Source organism: Carlito syrichta, unplaced genomic scaffold (genome assembly GCF_000164805.1).
Source record: "Carlito syrichta isolate Samal-C Ts95f unplaced genomic scaffold, Tarsius_syrichta-2.0.1 Scaffold301846, whole genome shotgun sequence".
NCBI lineage: Eukaryota > Metazoa > Chordata > Mammalia > Primates > Tarsiidae > Carlito > Carlito syrichta.
Window position 1 is genome coordinate 136,309 of NW_007245942.1, and position 16,527 is coordinate 152,835.

At 36.6% G+C, this 16,527-nt stretch overlaps 1 protein-coding gene across 6 annotated transcripts in view; it reads left to right on the forward strand.

The window, feature by feature from the left end:
• Positions 1-16,527, forward strand: part of PDS5B (PDS5 cohesin associated factor B) — a 126,631-nt gene that overhangs the window by 88,933 nt on the left and 21,171 nt on the right. For all 6 annotated transcript variants that reach the window (XM_008055400.2, XM_008055396.2, XM_008055399.2 and 3 more), the window contains exons 22-25: positions 725-793; positions 2,683-2,819; positions 6,659-6,782; positions 14,381-14,585. In XM_008055400.2, coding sequence (XP_008053591.1) covers positions 725-793; positions 2,683-2,819; positions 6,659-6,782; positions 14,381-14,585 — 535 coding nt within the window. The remainder of the gene's footprint in view (positions 1-724; positions 794-2,682; positions 2,820-6,658; positions 6,783-14,380; positions 14,586-16,527) is intronic.

The window sequence follows — 16,527 nt, forward strand, 5'->3', positions numbered from 1 at the left end:
TTCTAATCTGCCAGGACCTGCAGCTTATCCCTGGGATCATTTTGTGGTTGTGCTGTGGGGAGGGGAGACTAACTTAACCTTACTTTTTTTGAGGGTGCTTTTCTTTTGCGCCTTTACAGAGGTATAAATCTTCCAGCTCTGTTAATGTTTATACTGTACATTTTCTGTTTTCCAAAGTTTTCCTATGATTTTGGCACCTTTTGTAGCACTAACTGGTGTGTGTGTGTGTGTGTGTGTGTGTGTGTGTGTGTTGCCATTTTAGTGATACTTAAGTAAAAATACATTAATACATGTTTTCTGTTACCTGTCCTGAACTGGGAACCCTTCTAATTTTTTTCTTCACTCAAGATTTAAAACAAACACACAAACTTTATTTTGTTTAAGAATGACTCTGTTTGGCTCTATTGATTTTTATTCTAGTTCTTGCCAGCTACCTTAAATAAGTAAACTATTAGTTTCAAAAGGGGCTAACCAAAGGAGTGGACAAGAGGTTAAAGTTAGCCTACCACACACCCAGAAAGAGCCAACTAGTGATGGGATTTGTAAGTGCTATATATGGGTGCTAGTAAAAATATGCCCTTTTTTAATAATTGGGATTAGATGAGGTGTTTTAGTCAAATGTAATTACAGTCACTGCAGAAGACAAGGATTGCATTCATTCATTAACTGTTAATTGAACATGAGAATTCATATTCATGTTTTAAAGTCCTTAATTTTTGTTTAGCTTCCAGGAAAAAAGACAACTAAGCTTTGGGTTCCAGATGAAGAAGTGTCTCCTGAGACAATGGTCAAAGTAAGTAATATGCATAGATCTACTGGTCTGAATATACTTAATATATTGTAATACAACTAAAAGTGTTAAAATTTCTATCACAAAGGTTTGGCCTTTAAAATCACTCAGGTAAGCCGGGCTGTGTGACTCAGCCTGTAATCCTGCGCTTTGGGAGGCTGAGGTAAGTAGATTGCCTGAGCCCACGGGTTTGAGACCCGCCTGGGCAACTTGGTGAGACCTCATCTCTACAATAAATAAAAAAAATTAGCTGGGTGTGGTAGTGCGCACCTGTAGTTCCAGCTACTTGGAAGGCTGAGGTGGAAGGATCGCCGAAGACCGGCAGTTCGAGGCTGCAGTGGCCGCTCCCGGCCACTGCATTCTAGTCTGGGTGACAGTGAGACTCCAATTCGGGGGAGGGGGGGAGGATCACTCAGGTATTTATAGCATTATTGTATAGCATTATTTCGTGTTATTACCTCATGTGCTGTCAGAGTGTAAGGTAATAATTAGATACCTGTGGCCTGTGGGCAGCAGCTGCACATAATGTAACCTGAGAGAAGGAAAATCTTTGAAAGCTGTTTCTATGTTTCTGCTTCTAAGAGATCAGCCTTTTAATGGCAAAAGGCAAAACTGGTGTTTATGGACATTTCCCTATTTTTTAAAGATGCTAATCCAGATTTTAAGCCTATTATCTTTTCCATGGATTTAATAAAACTATTTTTATTTTTTAAATGCACCTGTAATTTCTTTAATTAAGGAATTACACATAAAAGATCGATTATCGGTGGTGTAAAGAGTACTGATTTATTAGCCATCTATGATCTGTAGTGTAGACCTCATCCCAGTCTACTGCCAAGGCATGAGGCCCAGGAACAAATATATAGCTATGGGTGTAGATATAGATATCTATATCTACACCTATATCTATAGAGATACTTGAAAGCAGGATATATTGAAAGAACAGAAAAAGCTACCACAGTGGGAGGGGACCCAGAGGGGGTGCCCAGGAAACAAATATATTAAATACTATTTTCTGTAAACCCTTTCAGGCTTTCTCTCTCTCTCTCTCTCTCTCTCTCTCTCTCTCTGCATTTTATATTATGAACTACTTTTCACATTATTCTGGCTTCAGATTGTGATACTATTTTTGCAGACCTGTAGAGCAGCCACCCCCTTAGCATCATTGAATAATACCTGATACTTTGAGTACCAGTATACACCTATTTTCTCAGCATTGGTCTTAAGCAGCAGTTTTGTGGAGTTGAGAGCAACTAGAGGGCAGGCCGCTTAGACTTAGGTTCATGCATACTGAATGCTCAGGAAAGGAATCTTCAGAGTATCTGTCATGTTCCAGGCACTGTTCAAGACCCTCTTCGTTCCTAGCTTATAAAAACCTAAGATAATAAGTGAGGAAGAGATAGTATGTACATCATTTTTAAAAGAGGTAATATATACTCCTTCAAAAGGGTTGTAAACATTAAAGGCAGTAACGTGTGAAAGTCTTAAGTACTTCATAATTATAGGATATAGCACAAGTGGGAGATGGTGTCATCACTTAGGCAGAAAAGATTGAATAAAGTTTGCAGGCAGGAACTTAACTTTTCTGATTAGGGAAATTACCATGATTTTCCTCTAGGTTCTAGAGGGTAGAATGCATGTGGAGAAAACATTTTCAAACAAAAGAGCCAATCTTTAGTTAGATCATTCTTTTTGTACTCCCCTGGGGGTTGAAGCATCTTTCATTTAAAACATTCAAGGCTATCCTTATATTCATAGAAAATAATTGTTATATTTTCTTTTTTTTAAAGCATTCATCAAAAACCTTTTTTGATTTTTTTTCTTTAAACAGTGAAATGGAAATTCTTTTAAAATGTATTAATGTTTTATTTGTCAACTTGTCTCTTAAATAGATTCAGGCGATTAAAATGATGGTTCGATGGCTACTTGGAATGAAAAATAATCACAGTAAATCAGGAACATCTACCTTAAGATTGCTAACAACGATATTACATAGTGATGGAGACTTGACAGAACAGGGGAAAATTAGGTATGCAATTACTATTTCAAAGGTCTTTGGATTGCACAATATTTCAACTGCTGGTGTAACTGTTGAATGGTACACTTTTTTTTGAAAAAAATAATTAGCATTGCTTTGTACATATGAATATATATTTACTAGAATATGCTTTTGTGCAGTATTTTATAATGACAGTCACATGTCTGGTACAGGGTACTGGTATAAATTGCAAGTATTTTGAACAGTAGATGCTTACTTTTTGGAATAGCTAATTGAAAAAGTGTTAGTGTACCAATCAGTAACTGATGTTACATTTTTGTTAATGTCTAAAGGGACATTTTGTTAATGTCTAAAGCACAGACCGAGTAGAAAGCAACTTATTGAATCCGTTTCCAGAGTATAAGTAAATGCATATTTTAAAAATGTACTTAATGTAAATTATTGAAAATGAACACTGCTTTTTGTTTTTGTTTTTATTTTGCTTTGTGTTTGAAAGATGTGGTATAGTGTAGTTATTGAAAACATGCACTCTGGAACCCAGGTTTAAATCGTAGCTCTACTACTTACTAGTCAGGTGATTTTTATCAAGTTGCTTTAATCTCCTGGTACCCTAGTTTTCTAACCTATAAAATAGAGATAATAATAATATATACCCTCTTATCTAGCTATTATGATATAATTAAATAAGTTAGTGTATTTAAGGTTTTTAAAGCACTACCTAGCACATAATAATCAGAAGCAGTGATGATAGCAGTGGTTCTTATATCAGTGTTAGCTGAAATTTAGAAGTTTGTTTTCTATGTAAACACAAGTGTCAGTTAGTGCCCCTTTTTAGTAATATAAGATGAGAGGATGCCCCCTCTCCCATTATATCTAGTCTAAAGACTTCTAAGAGAAAGTATAAAAAGGTGACTGTCAGCTACTTTCTGCCTTTCTATTGTCATTTCTGTTCTCCTTGTCTGTTTTGCTTATACTGTGCTGTTTGCATAGAATGTTAGAAGAAGTACATCCTTCTCAAACAAAACATTTAAAAATGAAACTTAATAGATTATTCATTCTATCTGCCTATCTGTACAGTGTTCCATCTGCTTTTATTCCAATTAGTTGTTTTCATCTCTTTCCATAATTTATATGTGCCAGTGTTTAGGATTTACAAATAATAAGTATGTTTTGATTTAACATTTATTCCGATTTTGAGATATTTTTGTACTAGACAGCTTATCCTGGTGGAAAAAGAGAATTTTTCCCAGGATTAATACATTTGTCTCATAAATTAATTTTTAGATTACATAATTTTATACTTCTTGTATGACCAGTTATATTCAGCTATATAAACTTTTATTAGAGAGGCAATATACTTTAGTGGTTAACAGTATGAAAACACATTGAAGGCATATCATACAAGTTCAAATTTAGATCCCACCATTTATCAGCTGCTGTTATTTATCAGCAAGTTATTCAACTTCTACATGTCTTCAGATTCCTAATCTGTAAAATGGAGATAACAACAGGTTTAAGTGTTATAAGGTTATAAGGTTTACGTGAGAATTATTATATATTAAAATACATAGTATATAATGTCAAGTAAGTTGTGTTCTGTGGAACCCATATGACATTCAGGAACATTTATTTATGGGCTGCCTAGAATTGGAGTAAGAAATATTTCTGGCCAGGCTCGGTGGCTCAGCCTGTAATCCCGCACTTTGGGAGGCTGAGGTGAGTGGATTGCCTGAACCTGGGGTTCGAGACGTGCCTGGGCAGCTTGGCGAGACCTCATCTCTCTACAACAAATCAAAAATTAGCCGGGTGTGGTAGCGCACACCTGTAGTTCCAGCTACTTGGAAGGCTGAGGCAGAAGGATCTCCGAAGCCCAGCAGGTCGAGGCTGCGGTGGCCGGGAGTGGCCACTGCACTCCAGTCTGGGTGACAGAGTGAGACTCCAACTCAAAAAAAAAAAAAAAAGAATTATTTTTGAATAAACAAAACAGATGGAGCCTTGGGGCGGAGGTGTCCTTTGCTTAAATAGAAAGCTTGCTTTTTTGTGTTTACTTCTTAAACTTCAGTGTAAGATATTATTTGAAGGAAAGTTTCCTCAGCTTAATAAAGCTAAAAATAGAAAAACAAAAGCTTACTGTATTAGATAGAAACTTTTGGTCCAGATGGAAAGTTTTAAGGACAAATATGTAGGAAGCATCTGTTGTCCATATCTGTGAGGAAAAGTATCCAGTAGTTAGTTGACTTGTACTCTGCATTAAGAACTATGATTTACTGGCCAGGCACAGTGGCTCACGCCTGTAATATTAGCACTTTGGGAGGCAGAGACAGGAGGCTTGCTTGAGCCCAGGAGTTTGCCTGGGCAACATAGTGAGACCTCATCTCTACAGAAAATAAAAATATTAGCTGGGCACGGTGGCATGCACCTGTGGTCCTAGGCACTAGGGAGGCTGAGGCAGATGGAGCACCTGAGCCCAGGAGTTAGAGGCTATGGTGAACCATGATCATGCCACTGCACTCCAGCCTGGGTGACAGTGAGACAATGACTCAAAAAAGAAAAAGCAAAACAAGCTATGGTTTATGTATTAAGAGCTACTTGAAATATTGCTGCTAATGAGCTGAAAAGACAAGGTCCTGCAACCTTTGAGTGCAGTCCTACCACTTTGGAACCTTACCAATGTTGGAAAGCATTCAGTCAGTATTTTTATATAATCCTTAGTAAAAGGAAAAGTCTTAAACTTTTATTAGATCTTGGAAAAGTAAGATTGTGTCTTTTCTTTTTGATCCCCCTCAGTGCTGTGTATGTGATAGACATATATTTGCTGTATGAATGTTGAATACTCATTTTTTCTGTAATGCTACAAAGGGGATCTAATTAAGGAGCTACAACTTTTCTCTCCTTACATTAGTATATTAGAATAATTGCTTAGATGTATTTACTAGTCGAATTCTTTAAATTGTGCTTTATTTAGCAGTTTTATTTTCTGGAACTTAAAAGGAACTGCTTGATAATATTGGAAAAGATGAATTCTAGCTAAGAACAGTAGAGTTTTATCCACCACACCTGCTTTATTCTTTTTTTGTGCTTAGCAGAGTAGTAGTGGTTGACTTACTAGCAAGTTAAGACATTTTTGTGCCTAATCTATAAGTAAACCCATGTCCAAAAAATTCATGGTAGAATACTTAAAACCTCACAACTAAACATACAAACAAGATTCCTTCTAGGCTTGGCTAAGAGGGATTTTGTGTAGGATGAGAAAATTAAATGACTATAGTGACACTAGCAAAGACTATGTTTAAGAGAAGAATTTTGTAGTATTGGACACCATCTTCCAAAGTTAGTGAACATAATATGGTGTTCACTGTAATATGCTTATCCCTAAATTATTTTGCCTTCATTTATTCAGACTGCTGTAACAAAATACCATCGACTGAGTGGCTTATAAACAAAAGAAATTTATTTATTATAGTTCTCAATGTTAGGAAGTCCAAGATCAGGGTGTCTGCATGCTCAGTTCTTGTAAGGTCCTCTCCCAGGTTACCAACTGCTGACTTCTTGCTGTGTCCTCAGATGGCAGAAGTGGCAAGCAACCTCCCTCAGGCCACTTTTTTAAGGGCGCCAGTCCCATTCATAAGGGTTACCCCTCATGACCTAAGCACCCTGTCAAAGGTCCCACTGCCTAATGCCATCATCTTGGCATTTGAATTTCAACATATTAATTTGGGGGGAAGGGCACAAACATTCAGGTAATAGTATTTTCTACTTTTTAAATTTTTATCACCAGAAGAATTTTTACAAAGTTAGGTATACAAAGTGGAAGAGATTTGCGTGGACATTTGGAAATCTAATCTGTGTTCATTCTTGCTCATTTTCAGCAAACCCGATATGTCACGACTCAGACTTGCCGCTGGGAGTGCTATAGTGAAGCTGGCGCAAGAACCCTGTTACCATGAAATCATCACTCTAGAGCAGTATCAGCTATGCGCATTAGCTATCAATGTAAGAAAAATGGCTATATATACAACGACTTTTAGGAAGAAAAGACATTCACTGTGATACATGGATCAAAATCTTGACTGTTTATATTGTCTTTTGAAAAATGTTATTCATGAGAAACATTTCAGAGTTCTAGAACTGTCATTTGAGTTTTGGGTTGCTAAATAGTGCTCTCCATTTTTGTTGCTTGCAGTACTTTTGTTCTGTAAAGTTGCCACAAGCACTGAATCAGCAAATACTGAACAATTGCCCTTAGGAGAAGTACAAGGATAGGGTAGATTAGAGGTTCAAGCCTTTGGTTACAACATTTTTGTCATCCTGTCAGTATGCAATCTTGCGTATGTGTGTTTCTGTTTAAAGACATCTTATTTAATATATATAGTTGTTTCATTAAACTTGAACTCAGCCAACAGCACTATAAGTCATGCCTGAACAAATCTCGTGGCACACGTATCTTCTCTGTAAGGAATATCACAGCTTTCTTGTGCTCTGTACCGTTAGACAGCACTTTAGCACTATGCTTGGGAGCCATTTTAAACAACAAAATCAACAAGCACAAAACTGTGAAAAATGTATAAGAAAACTGAAACAAGAAAGCAGAGCATTGCCTCCCTGGACCTCAGCTGGGAATGTGCATGTCTGGCTCTTCAAATTTTTTGCTGCTCTGTGCATTTGCTTTTCAAATGACCAAGAAATTGCTTCGAGTCTAAATTTTGGTATGGCAGATAATTTTGGCTAGTAGGCAAATCATTAAATACAGAATTTGCAAATAATGAGGATTGATGGTACATACTTCTTAAAATGAAAAAAATTAGAAATTTATGGTTTTATAAAGACATAGCATAGAAATAATTTCAGATTAGAAACGTTTTTTGTTACTTAGTAAGTTAAAGTTTCAGATTATGAGCAGTGATACTTATAGATTCATATTCCAATTTTATGGATTTCTTATTAGAGTAACTTTGTATGTGAACTGTATCACTTTAGAAGTTTTTTGCATTACTAAGAAAATTAAAAAGGACTTTCATAATAGCAGATTCATTCATTATTTGGTTTTCGTACACTCGGTGTTTCTGTTCTTTTCTAAGCAGTCTTAAGAATTTATTTCAGGAATCATTGTAATTCTCCCCCCTCCCACCTTCCTTCTACTGCTTATTTTAAAATTACCACTTATGTACAAGGGGGGACCGCAAAAAAGGAATTTATTTATTAAAAAATTATGTTTTCTTACATGTTTAAACTTCATAACCTTCAAAGAACTCTCTGTTTGATGCAATACACCTATCAAGATTTTTTTCCACTGCTCAAACCAGTGTTTGAACTTGTCAGTTTTGATGCCTTTTAGTGCTGCTGCTATTTTTTGTTTCACCTCTTCCACATTGGTAAAATATTTCCTTTTGAGGACTTTTTTCATCTGGGAAACAGATGAGATTGGAGATTGGGGCAAGGGGTTATACCATTTTTGACCAAAAACTGCTGTACCCTCAGCGTGGTGTAGGCACGTGCATTGTCATGGTGGAAGAACCAGTCATCAGTTTGCCACAACTCAGGACATTTTCTTCTTCCAATCATGATGGAACCATCTCAAAATTTTCAGATTAAAAACAAAATAATTCCGGTTTTGTTTTGGTGTCCCTACTCATATAATCCCCTAGACACAAACAATCACCTGTTTTAAAATTGTAATCATCTTGTCAGTTTTTTTTTACTTCAGTCTTTAAAACAGCTTTCCAAATTCCATTATAATTTTTTTTTTTTTTTTTTTTTTTTTTTTTAGTTTTGTTGACCATTAGAGTCCCTAATTTCCTGGTTTAGTTTCCCCATTTAATTTTGGAGATAATCTTATTTTGTAAGAAACTGAAAATTGTTTTAAAAAGCATACATTACATTTTTAGAAGAAAGCAACCTAGATAATTATTAAATTGGTAAGACTTGCAGTCTGTGATTTATCAGGCTCTTATTCTAATGTTTCTTAGAGTGTTGGACTGTCATTAGTGAAGTGGAATTTTTTTTTAAAGTATGAAAATATAATAAAAGAGATGAACTTTGTTTGGAACTTAAAGCATATAAGAACTATGTTCCAACCATTAAGTGTCCACTGCACGAAAAGCATCCTTACTGACTTCTAAAGAGTTTTTTTTCTAGCACAGTACTTGTCTTACATTGCAACCTCAAGCACCAAATTCCTGAGGTGAAAGTTAAAAAAGCTAAAGCTTTAAAATTGCTTTGGAATTCTGTTGACTGAATAATGTGTTGTTGGTTAAAAGTCAGTTGTTAGCATCTTCTTGCAACCTACACGCATATCAAGGTACCCTATTCTAAACAAAACTTTTCTCTAATTCTCCTCTTCTTGTAAACCACATCCTTATCTCCTATGTTTAAACCTCTGAACCTCAAGAAGGAGAAATCTATATCTTTTCTCTCTTACCCTCTCCTCCTTATATTTTTCTTATATTTTCTACGTACAAGTGCTTAATTTTTTTCCAGAAATGTCTCTGATTTTGAAGTCCTCTGATCCAATGATCTTACCAGTCTTCATTTGTCTTTTTACATCATTTGACATAGCTCATTGCTCCCTTATTCTTCTTTTTTTGTTGTTATTCATTTGTATTTTATTTTTTTTATTTTTTATTTATTTATTTTTCATTAATCAGTATTTTTTATTATGGTTTTGTGGGGTACAGTTAAGGGTTAGGTGTACAATGACGTTTCATTCAGGCACCCTGTAGATAAGAAGTGTTTTCCCATCCCCCGACAGATATTTGCTACTGTTAATCCCATCCCCCTCCCCCCCATAGTTCCCGCCCCTCAGAGACGCTGGTTCCATGCTCCCTTATTCTTAAAGTCTCTTTGGTTTCTGCCTCTTGATTTTCGTCTTACTTCTGACTACATTTTCTGGCTCTTGTTCCTCTTTTCCTTTAAATATATGTATTCTGTGAGGATCTGTCTAGGATCATCTTCTCCACTTACATTTTCTTCTTCGGCCATCTCATTGTCTGTGTAAGTTACTACAATGCCAGCAACATGAAGTTTTTTTTGGGTCTGTGGTCCCACTTGAAATATTAAATAGAAACTTACACCTTTCATATTCTGTCCATATAAACTGTATTTATAATAGGTACCAAATCTATTTTTTCTTGACTTTTAGGGTTTCAACAAATGCTAAATAAATCTGAATGACATTTCTTAGACCTGAAAAGCATGATCTATATTTGACTCTTTGCTTGTCCTTGTACCTTGTTGCAAAAGTGCAGATAATTTTATCCTTTCCCATTTATTATATTATTTTTATTCATACCATCTTAACATTCTTATCACTGTAGCCATCATTAGCTCTCACCAAGACTGTTGTGAGACTTCCTCTTTGTTGTGTAAACTTCTATAATCACCATTATGATCATGTTATTCCTCTGTTTAAAAAAATTTAGAAACTCATACTTGTGAAAACAATTGCACATATTTTACAGCCTGGTGTTTGAGCTCCTTTAGTATACATGTAAAATCTTGTTTGGCACACTGCACTTTGCCTACTCTTATTTCATGTTCTTGAACACTTTTCTTTTTCGTTGTTGCCTCTAATTTTCTTCTCACCCTCACGTTTCCACACATCTTTCTACAAGTCATTGCTGTGACACAACCTTCTTCATAGAACTTGCTCTGAGTCTTTCAACTGGAAATAGTCTCTGTCTTTTTGATTCCCTGTGGATTTTATGTGCAGTTCTCTAATACAGAAAAACTTTGCTTTATGCTTTAGTTATTTATTTACATGTGATTTGATTCTTATGCTTAAGTTTATGCTCTTTTTTTAGATTTTTTTATTTTTGGAGTTGAAGTCTCACTTTGTTACCCAGGCTGGAGTGCAGTGGCACAATCATGGCTTACTACAGCCTTGACCTCTTGGGCTCAAGCAGTCCTTCTGCCTTATCCTCCCAATTAGCTGGGATGACAGGTGCACACCACAATCCCTATCTAATTTTTTTGATATTTTTGTAGAGACGAGGTCTCACTTTATTGCCCAGACTAGTCTCAAAGTCCTGGGCTAAAGAAATCCTCTTGCCTTGGCCTCCCAAAGTGCTGCTGTTAAGACATAAGCCACCATGCTTGACTGAGTTGAGGCTCTTTTTATTTATTTATTTAGTTAGTTAGTTAGTTTTTGAGTTGGAGTCTCACTCCATCACCCAGACTGTAGTGCAGTGGCTGCTCCTGGCCACCGCAACCTCAACCTGCTGGGCTCCTGTGATCCGTCCGCCTCAACCTTCCGAGTAGCTGGAATTACAGGCGCACGCTACCACGCCTGGCTAATTTTTTATTTATTGTAGAGATGAGGCCTCACCAAGTTGCCCAGGCAGGTCTTGAACCCGCGGGCTCAGGCAATCCACTCACCTCAGCCTCCCAAAGGCGCAGGATTACAGGCTGAGCCACCGAGCCTGGCTGAGGCTCTTTTTAAAGGCAATGTTGTATCTGGGAGATCCTTGTTAATGTATTTGAACAGAAAGTAATGTTTGGATGAATAGAGACTCAATAGCATAAATTGTTAACATAATTTAGTAATCTCATAGGCGTTTTAGAATTTGGAATTCAGTTCATGAAAAATTTACTCTGTACTGCTATTTGCAGTGTGTTGTAGGTATTGGAAATACTGAGTAAGTCATGATTACAGCCATCAAGAAGCTAACAACCTCTTAGGGGAACAGAAAATGTAGATAAATGTTGATGACACAATGAAATACACAAAATAAACAAACTATTCATAAGGTATTAAAAGTAGTTCTGAGGTTAATTTGTACTAGTAGAAGCTACTAAAAGTGGATTTACTCAAGATGCGGACTAAAATAAACTTCATAGTCTAGTGAATAAAAGCTTAGATTAAGCCGAGCTCCGTGGCTAAGCCTGTAATCCCGCGCTTTGGGAGGCTGAGGTGAGTAGATTGCCTAAACCTGCAGGTTCGAGACCTGCCTGGGCAACTTGGCGAGACCTCATCTCTACAATAAATTAAAAAAAAAAAAAATTAGCCGGGCGTTGTATCGCACGTCTGTACTTCCAGCTACTTGGAAGGCTGAGATGGAAGGCTGGCTGGAGCCCAGCAGGTCGAGGCTGCGGTGGCCGGGAGCGGCCACTGCACTCCAGTCTGGGCGACAGAGTGAGACTCCAACTCAAAAAAAAGAAGCTTAGATTAGAGCTTTATCTTGGTGAGGGGAATTTTATAGTATTAAATACCATCTAATTTTTCTATATTTAACCAGTTATTTTTTATGATCATAGCCATGAACGATTCCATTTTTGCTTTTTGAAAGTTCATATTTTTCTGATAAAGTTGTATTACTCTATGCTTCACATTTAACTTTTATAATATAGTCAAAAGGATAATCATCTTTGCAGAAAAAACATGTGAAGAATTCTTCAGGTTCCAACAGCAGCTTTTAAAATTTCTGTTCATACGGTTGTCTTGAAATACCTGTGTCATCGTTTCTGTCAGTTTTCTCTTCTTCTGTTTAATTGTTAGTTGCCTTGCCTATGAGTTGACAGTTCTCCAATATCACTCTAATGACTTTTTGAAAACCTGCTATTTGTACGATGACTCATGGATTGACATTGCAATTAATTTGCATTGCATTGATGGGTCCGTAATGATTAGTGAGAGAGGGTCAAAAGCATGGTCTCCATTGGGGATGTATCTACGTATAGGGCCAGGATTTTAGAGTGGAGAGTACTTTTTTAATGATTGCTCTAGTTATTGGTGAATACTTTTCTGATATGTTTATTCTTATGTAGTTTGTAATTTAGTATTTTCATAAGGAAGACTCTTCTCCCCATGGAGTAATACTGAGGAAGGAGCGAGTTAACTTTAACTTTGCTTTGAGTGAGAGGGTAGATAGAAGCTAGACTACTTTGTATGATAATAAACTGAAGTTTAAATTAAGTGAAAGAAGATAGTCAAAACAAGAATTTAAAGATAAGGACAAGATATTATGCTCATGGTTTTGAAAACAACTAAATGATCATTCTAGATAAAAGAATAGTGCACATAAAGTTGCAATAATGTAAAATATACCACACCTGATGTTAATTGGTAGAGGGTAAGGTGTAATCATGAAGGTCTTTGTGGGACATGTAGAGGAGTTGTTGAGTTTTTTCCTTTATAGTCCTCCTTTATCCACGGTTTTAATTACATTACAATAAGATTTTGAAAGAGAGAAAGACCACATTCACGTAACATTCATTATAGTGTATTGTTATAATTGTTATATCTTATTAGTTGTTTATCATCTCTGGCTGTGCCTAGTTTATAAATAAAACTCTCATAGTATGTATATATGTATTTATATATGTACATATAGCAAAAACAGTATATTTAGTATATCCCCAGTTTCAGGCATCTACTAGGGGTCTTTGAACATATCCTCCATGGATAAGGGGAAACTTTTGTGGTTTAGAAAAAATTCTGGTCATCTGCATGTCAGGTATGGTGTTTGGCTTATAGTGACAAAGATGAATAAAGACATAGTTCTTGCCTCCAAGAGACTGACACTGATAGGTAAGACAGACATGTAGACCAGTAACTTGAATGCTGTATACTAAATGCTATGCTGGAGATATGTACAGAGAGCTAAGAGAGCAGAGGTGGATGCAGGACGCAGATTACACCATGCTTTTTGACAGCTAATTGAGCTATCTTTAAAGATGAGTAGGAGTTAGGAGAGTGGGGGTAGGTGATTGAGCAGAGTGAGGAGTATAGCAGAGTAGGGTAGTAAGAGTGAAGTAGGCAAAGGGTAATAAACAACTTGGTTTAATTATAGAACTAAAAGTAATTTGGTGTTTCTGAAATTGATTAGTAACTCTTATCTTCAGAGTTCTGCAATGTGTTTATTAATTTGTCAGGTGATAGAGCCTTGCTGTGTCTGCCTTAGCCTCCGGCGTGGCTGGGACTGCAGCTGAACACCACCCCTTCCAGCTAGAGTTGTGCTTTTTTTATTAAAAAAATTTTTCTAAAGATGTGGGGTACAATTCAGCGTTAAGTATACAAATGTTCATTATGCAGGTACCCTTGTTGATGAGGTGTGCTGACCCCCGATACCTGGCAGTTTCCCAGAACTGCCAATCCCTCTCTTTTAGTATTATGATAATTGTTCAGGGTCCACTTATGAGTGAGAACATGTGATACTCAGTTCTTTGTTTCTGCAACAGAAGAGTTGTGCATTTTTATCTGAATAGGTTTTTCAATTACTGAGTGAAAATGTGTAAATTGAACAGTTTTATCTTGCCTAGGAAGTGAGAAAGCTGTATATGAGATAGTGTTCAAGCTTTAATTTTTATATCATGTAAGTTAGGTTGGATTTATATTTACTAGGTTTTTTTGTTTTCAAAGCGTGCGTATTTTCCAACACATGCAACTGGTAGTTATTAGGGCCCAGGTGAATTCTGCAACCTTGAAATTAACTTGAGTCACAACATCTCACTCTTGTGGACAGTGAAGCAGTGGTTGTAGATAAACTTGCTGATGTTTATCCTTCTTTTTGCTTGATACAGCAAATTTCATATCTGCAGTTGTTACTTCTCTTTACTGCCATGTGGTAATATCTGGAATAATTGTATCTTTACAGGATGAATGCTATCAAGTACGACAAGTATTTGCCCAGAAACTTCACAAAGGCCTTTCTCGTTTACGGCTTCCACTTGAGTACATGGCAATCTGTGCACTTTGTGCAAAAGATCCTGTAAAAGAGAGAAGAGCTCATGCTAGACAATGTTTGGTAAAAAATATAAACGTAAGACGCGAGTATCTGAAGCAGCATGCGGCTGTTAGTGGTAAGCATATAGGAAAATGGAAAGTAGACTATTTCCACCTGCCAGTTTCCGTTTTGTAAACTACAAAATGATATTCTGTTATTTGCTATATACTAATCAGCACTTATTAAGTGACCATTTTTCAATAACTTTTTCATTTAATATAAAGATAATTTAAAAAATATAAATGCATGAGTGTTTGAATATCAACCTGTATCTCTTTATGTAAATGAATAAATGGCCAAGGAAAATAAACTGTGATGTTAGAGGTACTTTTAATTAACTGAAAAGTAAAATTTGTACACTTACATAGATGCCAAGGCACTACCTCACAGTGGAAAAAAGTAGTCTTTGATCTTTGTTGTTTTCACCTATAGCTGACATTAAATGTCAGGTGCTTATGTTGAATTTCTGTCCTCTACCCTACTGCTTTGCTATGTTTCACTTAGATCATTGTATACACTACCTACCTCTTTTAAGTGTTTCCTTGTCTCTAACCCACTGCTGTACCTCATTGCTCTCAAAATCGTCCTTTGAAAACAGATCAAATTATATCACTTCCTTGCTTGAAATCCCTGTTGATTCTCTATTCCTTGTAGGAGAAAGTTGAAACACCTTAGCATGGTCCTTTACAGTTTACTTTCTGCCAGGTTTTCAAGCTTTCTCTTTGTTCGTTTCCTACTGTGAACTCTCTGCTTTTTGTACTCTAGGTGACTTGAGATTTGTTTTTACTCTTTTTACTCTGTTGTCAACTCTGTCTGTAAATTATCTTCCTTTTCTAGACAAACAAAACGCAGGGACATGGTTTGCACCTTTGAATCCTTTAAAATACAGTTTGAGTGTTACTGTACCACTGTGACCTTCTTTCTCTTCCTTTCTTGCCTTGGAAAAAGTGAGGGTTCTGTAGTCACATCCTACCTTTCTCATTTAATCAAATTGTACCCTAGTTGTTTGGTTTTTTTTTTGAGTTGGAGTCTCACTCTGTCACCCAGACTGGAGTGCAGTGGCCACTACCAGCCACCGCAGCCTCGACCTGCTGGGCTCCGGCGATCCTGCCGCCTCAGCCTTTCAAGTAGCTGGAACTACAGGTGCGCGCTACTACACCTGACTAATTTTTTTTTATTTATTGTAGAGATGAGGTCTCGCCAAGTTGCCCAGGTGGGTCTCGAACCCGTGGGCTCAGGTAATCCACTCACCTCAGCCTCCCAAATCGCGGGATTACAGGCTGAGCCAGAGCCCGGCAACCCTAGTTTTCTTATTGGTGAAATTGTTATAATTATGTTCCTTTCTTGTGGTTGCTGTAAGAATTGAAAAAATGATATATATGATCTCTCTCTCTCTCTCTCTCTCTCTCCCCCTCTCCCCCTCTCCCCCTCTTTCCCTCTCTCCTTCTCTCCCTCCCTCCCTCCCTCCCTCCCTCCCTCGCCCCATTCCTACTGACCTTCAAAAAGTTGCAGAAATGATTCGAGAAGAAGGATATGATTCTGTTTTCTCTGTTGTGAGACGCCATCAGTTTCGGTGGAGTGAAATTCAGAAAGGAGGTAATGTGTTATGAGTCTTTATTTTAGCTCATTTTCTGGTGAATCAATTTTCTTAATATGGAAATATTTTTTAGAAGTGAGGAGAGTAAAAAGGAAGAAATAAGAGGAAATTTAATTCATAACTTTAATAGCTAATGACATTAATAATTAGTTCAAAATCTTTTTATTGAAGCAAGACAGCTAGACCCAATTCGTTCTTTACTTTACTCTTTATAAAGAGGCATTCTGATCCTCTATTTCTGTTTACCTTTTAAGGCAAACATGCCATTTTTCTAAATTAAATGCTTTTGTGTTTATTCTAGACTTTTTTGATGAACTCCCTACAAACAATGGGAATAGAAAGTATCTACCCAACGAGTCTTGGACGACCTCAAAAATGAAATTTTTGGACTTGCTTTCCCCAAGTTTGTCACTCTTTATAT